General features: G+C 35.7%; 1 protein-coding gene and 1 long non-coding RNA gene across 3 annotated transcripts; one reads left to right on the top strand and one right to left on the bottom strand.

Annotated features, from left to right (window-relative positions):
* The first annotated feature begins 838 nt into the window (after window positions 1-838).
* Window positions 839-5,262, top strand: LOC103960928 (lysine histidine transporter 1). The gene is given in 8 exon segments (XM_009373425.3): window positions 839-993; window positions 2,465-2,622; window positions 2,859-3,242; window positions 3,743-4,242; window positions 4,349-4,398; window positions 4,401-4,440; window positions 4,529-4,597; window positions 4,693-5,262. Coding segments are annotated over 8 exon segments (1,500 nt in total). The 5' UTR covers window positions 839-966; the 3' UTR covers window positions 4,965-5,262.
* On the bottom strand, window positions 5,054-8,497 carry LOC103959666. 2 transcript variants are annotated; one of them, XR_007256202.1, is made up of 6 exons: window positions 8,006-8,497; window positions 7,856-7,913; window positions 7,686-7,763; window positions 7,152-7,208; window positions 6,488-6,551; window positions 5,054-5,997 (listed from the first exon to the last, which is right to left on the bottom strand). It is a non-coding gene; the product is annotated as an uncharacterized LOC103959666 (long non-coding RNA). The 2 variants fall into 2 exon arrangements; XR_007256201.1 differs by having other exon boundaries at window positions 6,488-7,208.
* Between the last annotated feature and the right edge of the window lie 3,135 nt (window positions 8,498-11,632).

Below are 11,632 nucleotides of genomic sequence, written 5' to 3'. Positions count from 1 at the left end.
GCGAATTTAGTCCCTGTGTATGTTATTTGACTAATTTAGTCCTCATGTTTGTCTCTATTAGCTAATTAAAGACATTTCATTCGAAATTGACTCAATGACTAAAACACAGAGACCATTTTAACATTTAAGGCAAAAAAAAAAAAAATACAGGAATTTAAATGCTTTAATGGTGATAATTAACAATACGTTAAACTTTGTATTAATAGTGTGGTAAATGCAGAAGAAACAGATGAATTTTAAAAACCGTTTTTAAAGTACACAATATCACATGGAATATTGTCATTTTAAGTTGCAGAATGTATTTGCAATTTTTCTGAATTTATCCATCCAAAATGGATCTTATTGTTGATATTTTCCTAAACTATTTGTATATATGTAGGGATTGCCTTCTCCAATCCATATTTCCAGAAATCTCTCCTTCCAAATGAAACCTTATTATTATTATTATTATTAATTTTTTTTTTTTTTTAACTTTTTAACCTTGCAATATTATTTGTTTTTTTATCTTCCCTTGTGAAACCTTCATCTAAGTTGTGAATTATATATCTTTTAGGGTAGTATACTTATGAAATATATAACTTATACGCCTCCTCAAAATTCCTTTCAATTTTTGTTTTCCTTTCTTTTTTCAGTCTAAGGTGGATGTTTCCAGGAAATTTCAGTGAGCATACGTACACACAAAAAAACAAAGAGTATTGGAATGAAATGGACACAAAAGCAAGATAATTACTGAGTTTTTCTACTGAGTTGGAAGGGTAATTTAGTCCAATCCTCACGTGTGACCTTGGATCTTTGTATTATATATATGTAGAAAGAGCACCCTGGACCCGTGGTCAATTTCTGTGCTCGATACTCGAGTTGAATTCCTCTTGTTTTTTTCCTCTCTCTCTCTCTCCTCTCTCTCTCTCTCTCTCTATATCTGTGATTGTCGTCTTTGTCGTGTATCCTTGCAATCTTGTGCCGGCCATGGGAACCCAAGCTCCAACTGACGAAGTTAGTCTCTCTCTCTCTCTCTCTCTCTCTCTCTCTCTCTCTAAATCTCTGTCTGTGAAACTAAACATTTTTGAACCATACAAGCGACTTGAGAGTGAATTGGAAAACAAGCATATATTTTGACTCAAGCTACATTTGAAGTTTTGTGTGCTTATAAGATCAACTTCACCACAGAAGGAGATATTATTTTGCAAACTAGGTTCAGGTCGGATTTTTCTCTCATTATAAAATAAAATATTTGAATTAAAATAATAATATACTAACATTTGTCTATACATTTTGTGTGTGTAAACATATTTATTTAGAAAATGAGAAGAAGAGAGAGAACGTGGGGGACTGAGAGGGTTTTTTTTTTTTTAATATTGGAGGTATTGTAAAATTTAAATTTGTGAAATTATATTATTACTCATTATTTTGTTTGGTGATAGAAGTTTAAGTAGTTTTTTCATCTTCTTTTAATTGATAAAGAAAATTTTATTAATTAAATGAGATTATGGGATGCACTGCTATTAACCAAGTTTGATCAGGAAGTAGCTAGTGCTGGCCCCTACACGCCCCTCAGAGAATAAAACACTGCTCAAACAAGACTTGAAGCAACTCAATTACGACAGTTGATACGGTTGGATGAAAAGCCTTTTCAACTTTTGAGTTTTGATTCCTACAATAGGATCCTCTCTCCGGATTCTTTTGGTTAGAATCTTAAGAATTCGTGAATCGTGTTTGTTTATTGTATATAATTATGATCAATTTTTGTCAAATACTATTTGTACTTAATTTTAAATAAAAATATTTAAAATAATTTTTGATCGTATGATACATGATGAACCGACATAATTTACGAATCTTTGAGATCCTCACAAAGAAAATCTGAGAAGAATCCGAATTCTTGATTCCTCCCCTAAGTCAGGGATACCAGATACCAAGATTCATTGGACTAGCTCCCCCCACGGGCCCACCCCACTTCCCAACCCCCTAGAATTCCAATTACACCATTGTCCTTTTTTATTTACGGTAGAATTTTTAATTTTTTCTCATCCGTCCTTATTTAGCCGAAGATATTTAGCTCTGTACATGTAGAAAGTTATTCTTCCTCATAACTAAAATACGGTTTTATACACTCTGCTCTAATGTGATTTGTAGCTAAGATAAAAGGAACTTTAACGAAAAACTTCGGTACTGTTCATTTTAACGAAAAATCATATTTTTACACTAAAAAATCAATATTGATACTATTTATTTTACTCTTTATTTTGTCTTTATTGTTAAAACTTAAAGTTTTCAGATCATTTTCATTAATTTTCCTAAGATAAAATGACATGTCAATAATTTTCTTAGCTAACCGACCCCGACAATGTTGATTGCGTTGAAGCGAATAATAATGTGTCAATTTTCCATGTGATATTAGTCCTGGATTTGGGTGACAGTATGTGATTGATGCTGATGAAACAACATATGTTATCGTGTATGATAGATAGAAGAAAAATTAGCAAAGCAGAAGAAAATCGAAGAGTGGCTTCCAATCACTGCTTCAAGGAATGCAAAATGGTGGTACTCAGCTTTCCACAATGTCACTGCCATGGTTGGAGCTGGTGTTCTCAGTCTCCCTTACGCCATGGCCAATCTTGGATGGTATGTTAATCCTGATTAACTCAACCCTAGACTTCTGACAATATTAAATAGTCATACAATTCTTCACATCACTTGGGAAAGTGATTTCCGCATACTCCTCTCCCTGCAAGCCCTTGTTTACTTTTTACATTCGGACAAAAATTAGTAAGCATATGAAAAAGGAGAAAATGTGTGCAGAAAATATTTTTCCTTACTTTTTGCTGCTGTTATTTTGCCTCCACATTGTGGTAATTCAGGGGTCCTGGTGTGGTAATTCTGGTGCTGTCATGGATCATCACATTGTACACACTCTGGCAAATGGTTGAAATGCATGAGATGGTTCCAGGCAAACGGTTTGATCGATACCACGAGCTGGGGCAGTATGCATTTGGTGAAAAGCTTGGCCTTTACATTGTTGTGCCTCAACAGCTCATCGTCGAGGTCGGCGTCAACATCGTCTACATGGTTACCGGAGGAAAATCGCTGCAGAAGGTCCACAATTCTGTGTGCTCAGACTGTAAAAAGATCAAGTTAACCTATTTCATCATGATCTTTGCATCTGTTCACTTTGTCCTCTCCCACCTTCCCAACTTCAACTCCATCTCTGGTGTGTCTTTGGCTGCTGCAGTCATGTCCTTGAGGTATATATTCTCAACCTAAATTGTTTGAAAGTACTTTTAGAATGACAAAGTGTTTTTAGGTAATAAAAATGCTTATGACATGGTTTGACAGGAAAAAAGTTAAAAAGTGTGATTATTAAAAAAAATCAATTAACTTGTTTGGAACTACTTTGGAAGGGATAAAAGATCTTTATATGCAAATCTAAAATTTTCTGACTACGTTTGGAGAAACAGTTCAAATTACTTGTGGACCATAAAAGCTCTTTGAAGAAGCACATGTCATAGACTTCTTAGAATTCACTTTTAAGTGCATTCTTAGGAGGCAACTATAATTTTTAATAAAAACTACAAACGTACATGTTTCTAACCCCCTCACTAAGTGCTTCATATAGGAGCAGTCTCGGACAAGCTACTGCTCTTAGATAACCAAAAACAAGACATCAATTGGCATAAAAAAGTTACAAGTGTTTTCAAATTAATGTTTAATTAATATATTTCAATTGATTTTGTGAGGGATGCAGTTACTCTACCATCGCTTGGGGAGCCTCTGTGGACAAGGGTGTGGTAGACAATGTCGCATATGGGTACAAAGCCACGTCTACATCAGGAACTGTGCTCAATTTCTTCACTTCCTTAGGTCACGTGGCTTTTGCTTATGCTGGTCACAATGTTGTTCTGGAAATCCAAGCAACAATTCCATCTACACCTGAGAAGCCATCCAAGGGACCCATGTGGAGAGGAGTCATCGTCGCCTACATTGTTGTCGCCTTGTGCTACTTCCCGGTTGCTCTGGTCGGATTCTACGTGTTTGGCAATACAGTTGAGGATAACATCCTCATTTCACTTGAAAAACCTGCCTGGCTCATTGCAGTGGCCAACATGTTTGTTGTCATCCATGTCATCGGAAGCTATCAGATTTACGCAATGCCAGTGTTTGACATGATCGAAGGTGTGTTGGTAAAGAAGTTGAATTTCGCACCTACTAGAACGCTTCGCTTCATTTCGCGTAATATATATGTCGGTAAGTACCCTTTTCCCTTTATTCCATCAAGTTATAACACGAGCTTAAATGCGCATGTTGTTACCTGAAGGTGAATAAATGAGTTCTAATCGACATTGTATTGCAGCATTCACTATGTTCATTGGCATTACCTTCCCTTTCTTCGGTGGTCTCCTTGGATTTTTCGGAGGATTTGCTTTCGCTCCAACAACTTACTTCGTAAGCCCACAGTTTTTCTCCACACCTAATTCAAAGCATAGCGTAGCTTTACTTGCACATTTTGGTTGAATCTTGTTATTATATGCAGCTCCCTTGTGTCATGTGGCTTGCCATTTACAAGCCAAGGAAGTTCAGCTTGTCTTGGTGGTGCAACTATGTATGTTCATTCATACTCGTACTTCGTTGTCCATAAGTTTACATTTTCTTTAATTTATATTAGTTAACCTAATAATTATTTTACTTCATTTTCAGACCTGTATCTTTTTGGGTGTTCTTTTGATGGTTCTATCACCTATCGGAGGATTGAGATCGATCATCAGTCAAGCCAAGACCTACAAATTTTACTCTTAAAGTCCTTCGCCATCCTTCCCGGCCCAAAAAAGGATAGTAGGTTGCTGCAAGAATCTCCAAAACCTATAAAAAAATACAAGAAAAATGAAGCTGTTGATGATGATGAAGATCAATCTAGTTATGACTATGTGCCTCGAGGGTCTTGCGATAATCGGAGATCTGAAAATAAATAAGGTTGTTTGTGGAAGTACGGATTGGCATTCTGTATCAGTTCATGGGAACGAGAGTTGAAACCAGAAGACCATTAATTCAAGGAACTTTTCCAAAGGATTCTTCTTCTGTTTCATTTTCTCTGTTTGTAATGGTGAATATATGTACATGTATTTATATATACTAGAAATATGGTTGCTGCGGGGTTAGTTACCGTATAAAAAAAAAACATATTTTGAAGTTATAAGTGATTATTAAAGAAGGTTCATGTATATTTACACTAAAAGATGTTTGAACTTTTTGAAAGAATTTTTACATGAAGATCAGAAATTGGGTGAATGAAACTCTTGGAATCCTTTGAACCACACATCACCTGGGAGTGATTGATAGTGTAACAAAAATTAGTAAAAGAGAGTGTAAGAGTATTACATATAAAACTGTATTATTGGAAACACTTTATGGAAAGCTGTAGTGCTATAAGACATACCGCGGTTATAGTTTCAAAACTTATAAAAGAATGCAAGACAAAATATATACACAGAAAAGTAAAAACTATTTAGTTTGAAAGATATGAATGATTCAGCTTGCAGAAAATGTGGAGAGTGATTGAGAAAAGGGAGCATTAAATTAACTGTTTTTCCTTTCCTTCCCTTTGCTTGCTGCATAAACAGTAGAGTAGCCCTAGTTTTTCAATTTTTTTTAATGCCATTCTTCGTGTCAAGTCAAGATCAACAACTAAATTTATAACATGCATGTAAATAATACCACAAAAAATTCCACTTCATTAGACATGCATATTATTTTCTTAGTTCATATATGAGAATTTGACATTATCTCTTTCAACCAGCAACCAAAATCACTTCTCAAAGAGATTATAAATAGAAGAGAGTGGAAGCTTACCCAAAGCCAATTTCAAGTAGTAGTGTTGTGCTACTCTCTCCATTTTCTTATTTTTAGACCCAACAATCTCTGCAGTTAAATATCAGAGTTGGGTTCCATTGGTCTTTCAAAATATCCAGACAAATTGCTCCATTTTGACTGCTAATATTAGGGCGCCTTCAACATATGAGATACATACACACAAAAAAACATTATTAGTGATCCAGATGCATATCGTTTCTCTTGAGTATTCCAATTTAGTAGTCCCTAGAATCTTACACAGTGGCACCTGGTTGTTTCTCCTGCTTTACAAACTGTTTTTTTTTTCTTTTCTTTAAAGCACATTCTGCTGATAAATATATTCTTCACAAAAATTATGCAATACAATTGTACATTAAGTGCTAATAATCTTCATAAAATTGCTAGTTACATTTCTTCACAACTTGAGTGATCTCTCAACTAAATGATGGATGAGGTTATAGTTTATCACTTTCACATTTACATTTGCCCACAATTTAAGTGTTATATTTAAACTCCAAACGATGCATAGGTTATCATGCAGTTACATCATTATACTAAAATTCACATCCAATAAGAGTATAAATACACCTAATTGGTAATATCTTGAGAGAGAGAGAGAGAGAGAGAGAGAGAGAGAGAGAGATACATGGCAATGGGTCGACTTGCAATGAACTAAAGAACTCGACTTTTTCTTATGATTACATCACCACCTTCAAGAAATACATCAATCAGTAAAATCAGAAGTGACAACACAAAAGAAAATCCCAGATAAAGTTCTCATTAGCAGTGAAATTATTAGTATTGCACTAAAATCTTTAGTGATAAGGAGATAATGATCTAAACAATATTATCTCAATCATCATTCTGATAAAGAGAATATGTTACTTGTCCAGAACTACCAATCTGGATCATGGCTCAAAACTAACTGTCAAAACCTTTCATAATAGTAAATTATTGTTCTTTCTTAAGATTCCAAATAATTGGATACACAATCCTTTTATAGCTTTATATATGGATACTTGATCCTCATCAGTCTTGTATACTCCCCTCGTGGCCATGAGACTTTTTGATGAGTGCATTAGTCAAAAGGGCAAGCTTAGAGTATTCAAAAGTTTTTCAATTTCTCAGTTTGCTCTAGATCTCATGATATGCCGATAATAATTAAAGATGAATGAACAAAATAAAAAAGAGAGTGAGAGAGTTAAACCCAAAAGCTTAACCCAATCTCATTTGCATACCATTTGACCATATTAAGAAAAATATGAACTTTGCACCCCCATTTGACCATATTAAGGATAGAGGGCACTCACATCATCGCAGTAGTAGTATTCTTTGATATGCTTTTCCTCAAAACTGCCATAAAAAACCTATAAAGCATAAAAATTTAGAAACAGAAAAGAAAAGGTTTGAAATTGCTGTTAGAAACACAGAATGTACAGAAGGAAACCAAATCGAATTATTATGCCCTTTATTTCCCAACTTCATCAAAACAACCAAGAAGTATAATACAGCAAGGTTAATTTCTCACTTTCTTTAATGAAAATGAATTCTACTTCTTCCCATCTATTTGTTCTTCGTTTTTAGGGGCTTTTGTGTGCTGCTTTCGAAGCACCTTATACTGAAGGTAAATAATTACGGTTTTTTCCTTTGAGCCTTTTCTCCAACAAAAACAAAATTCCTACAAAACGAAGAGCAACATGTTCTGAAACGAAAAACAGAAGCAAATCACCCAAAATTACAACGGATCATTTTATATTTTCTAGATAAATCACATTCCCTAATATCATGTATGATAAATTTTCAAAGTTATACCATCCCTATTCCACATAAGACAGTACACAAACCTTCAGAAAGATGTCAGCGGATAGTCAAAAGCTAGGTTTCGTGTTGCAGCAACAACTCCTGCTGTTGTTCATAGATCACTGCAAAACAACACAAAGTTCTATATTGCTACACTACATGTATTAAATCAATTCCAAAAGGGTACTTACAGTAAAAAAGAAGCTCTATATACCTTTTCTTGGAATGTCAGCCTCATACTTCTTCACTTAAGCATTAACAGTAGCTATAGCCTGTAAAAATAGAAAATCAACTTTTTACCTACATCATCACAGAATGGCAGCCACAAATCTTCCACTGCCTATAAATTCCACAGCTACCTTACCCTTTGCCTCACACTTCGTTGCTTGAAAAAAAACAATCACTACAGTCGTTCCAGACTTGCAGTAATAATATTATCATTCCCCCTCCAGCTATAGAGCTTGTGTGTTTGTTCTTTGGAACCAAGAAAATGGCCTCATCTTCAAGTGACAAACGCTTACTTCAAGATTGCAGCCAATGAAAAACATAGCGAGAACTCGCCGTACTTCGACGGATGAAGGGCTTACGATCACAACCGTTTTCACCCAACTAAAAATCCTGAGGGTTTAATTGAGACGACTGAAGGGGTATATCTTTTTGTTCCTTTATCGGCAAAAACCTTCTGCGAGAAAGATATATATCGAGAAAATGGACAAAAGGTTGAGAGGATTCTGGACCTATGACGAGTGAAATCGGTCCTGAAATTGATTTGAATCAGATTTTCGCATGAAGGAAGAGATGGAGGAAATGGTAGAGTGATTCGATTCGAATCGGTGCAGGAAAGAGAGATGCAGGAAATGGCGAGTGTTTTCTAAAACTAGATGGAAAAGCTATTTTCCATTCCCTCCTATTCCACGATGACAACACGTGTACACCGAAGCAAAAGGAGCGCTGATGGCATACGCGTGGACATTTTCACACATGTAACCCAGGCAGAAATGAAATTACACAAACCAAACAGGGGCAAATTCGTCATTTCACTGTTGGTGAATATAAACAATGATTTTCTGCCGCCTTTTAGTATATGTATAATATCATCTCAATTTTTTTTTTCCTTTTGTGTTTGTTTTTCCGCATTCTTAATTGATCTCTCTAATAAAGATTGATCAAATCCTAAATACATGAGAACGATCTGGTTTTTTGTGTAATTAGCACTACTCTTAATAGGGCTTAGGAAAAGAGCATTTGGGAACTACATTTTTGCTTATGTAGCTTGGTGTTATTTAATCTCTTTGGTGTGCAATACATTTTCTCATATATTTATCAACGATGGTTTGAAAATTCTGAATTGTTGTGTTGTAGTGTTGTAATGTGACGCATATCCAAATTATCAGCAACTGGAGTTCTTCATTGACAAGCTCTTCAAAATTCTATTTCATATTTTTTTTAAAAACACGTAAATCACTGTTCTTAAGAAAAACCTCTGAACTCAACTGTTATTACGCCCGATTAGGGGACACTCCAAAAAAAAGAGAAAGACTAGCTAACAATTTTGCCCAGCTTGGCCTTTGCAACTTTTCTTTGAAGATATCATCATTCCCCAAGTGGCAGGTAGGTCGATTATGTTTAGGTATACGAGATAGATATGCAGCTGTAACTATAGGGAGTTGTTTTCTTTAAAAAAGAAAGGAAGAAATGGTATCTGACAGTTAATTTAGGTTCGGCTCTTTCACGGACAACAAAAGGCCCTTAGGCAGTGTACAACTATTCAAGTCAATGGCAGCAAGCAACATTGTGAATATCTGTGACAACTGAGGTTTCCAATTTTTTGTTATCTTGTACAATAAACAAATGAAGCAGCAGTGTGCATCCATACAAACAAAGCGGGCCAGTTTCCCCTTCATATGCACGCTATGATCCCTTGTCCCAATGTGACGGAGAAGGACTTACATGAAATGGCGATGTTTTACTTACAGGCAGACAAACAATGCATGAGTCATGATTCCCCAAAAACCTTGAGAATTTACCTTTTGGACTCATTCAAACTCTTCTTGCCGTGTAACTTATGTTTTGTGTTGTTTATCAGTTGATTCATTTTATCACTTTCCTTTTTATAGTGACTTTTTCTAATTTCGTAAACAGTCGCATTCTATCATCCATTATCAATTTATCATGTTGTCAGCATTGTCTCACTATACTGATAATAAATAATCAAGATAATCTTGATATGATACAATTGAAGTATCAATCTGCTTCTCTCACTATAAGAATGACTTACTTACAACCATCAGATATCACTATAACATCTTTGATCAATAATACGACACTATGTGATTTAAATTTCTCACATGAGATTAATTTAAAACATTGTCACCTTAACGTATCTCTGTTTCATGCAAATCCGTCTCCCATACTTACGAGTATTTTCGATTTGATACAATAATATTACGATGATTATAGATGCCACATACAACTAAATAAGAGAAACAAGTGCAAGTCATAAACTAACTTGTGCTACAACTAATTAAGGTACACTTGCAACAAAGTAGGAGACTACTATAGCTATATTAGCACCTAATTAACCAACTAATCAAACGTAATTGACTAAGCCAAGCAATTTTTCTTCAAAAGCCCTTGTAGACATCGAAATTTCAGTAAAACAAATGTTCACCAATGCATTAAAGTTTTAACGTGTCAAGGCATACATGGCATACGCCACGTGTTGTACAAATTGTACACATGGCGTGTGACTCAACAAAATAGGAAGAAATACCCTTGAAGGATTAAACAAGTTTTTCTTCTCATTTTGGGCAATGACAAGGCAAGTACATTTCAATCCATTGAGGATCAAAACAAGTTTTTCTTCTCATGTTGGGCAATGACAAGGCAAGCACACTTCAATCCATTACGGATCAAAGCAAGTTTTTCTCATTTGGGCAATGACAAAACATACACATTTCAAGTTTAAAATGGTGTTAAGTGGGAAATTAGGCCATAAGTTACACCACTTCAAGTTTAAAATGGTATTAAGTGGGAAATTAGGCCATAAGTTACACCACTTCAATTTCAATATTGCATTAAGTGGGAAAATTAGGCAATGGTGTTTGGAAAGGAAAAAAATATTTTTGTGGTGGTGATTCATTCTCAAAGCCTATAAATAGGCTTCTCCATCAAGGTATCAAGCATCAAGGAATTCACAAATACATTTCTCTACTCCAAAATTAGAAGAGGAATTCCCCAAATCCTTGAAGTTTTGAAACTCCAAAGCTTCCAACCATCCAAATTCCCAAGAATTCCGAAGGATCAAGAAAGCTCTCTTCGTTCTTCGTTAAATCCTCTTTCAAGATCAAGCCCCGACGGCCCTTGAAGAAAGTGTTCATCCGTTCATCCTAAGCATAAGCCCCAACGGCCCTTTGGATCAACAGCACAAACAAATCCACACATCCAATCGTTCTTCAAGATTAAGCCCAAAAGCCCTTGAAGAAATCCACACAACCATTATTCAAGATCAAGCCCCGACGGCCCTTGAAGAAAGTGTTCATCATTCATCATCCGTTCATCCTAAGATCAAGCCCCAACGGCCCTTTGGATCAACGACCTCAACAAACCTATACACCCATTCTTCAAGAACAAGCCCAACCCTCCTTGAAGATCCGTTCATCCAAGATCAAGCCCCGACGGCCCTTGGATCAACAAACAAATCCACACATCTATTCTTCAAGATCAAGCCCAAAAGCCCTTGAAGAAAACCAACTGTTCATTCAAGATCAAGCCTCGACGGCCCTTGAAGAAAACCAATCATTCTTCAAGATCAAGCCCAACTCCCCTTGAAGATCCATTCATCAACTGTTCATCCTTAGATCAAGCCCCGACGGCTCCTTGGATCAACAAACAAATCCACACATCCAATCGTTCTTCAAGATTAAGCCCCAACAGCCCTTGAAGATCCGCTCATCCATCAACCTTCAAGATCAAGCCCAAAAGCCCTTGA

This window comes from the organism of the source record quoted next, unplaced genomic scaffold (genome assembly GCF_019419815.1).
Source record: "Pyrus x bretschneideri cultivar Hongxiangsu unplaced genomic scaffold, Pyrus_bretschneideri_v1 Contig13, whole genome shotgun sequence".
NCBI classification, from domain to species: Eukaryota; Viridiplantae; Streptophyta; class Magnoliopsida; order Rosales; family Rosaceae; genus Pyrus; species Pyrus x bretschneideri.
The sequence above is the reverse complement of the archived record's forward strand: the minus strand, read 5'-3'. Positions and strand labels throughout refer to the sequence as shown.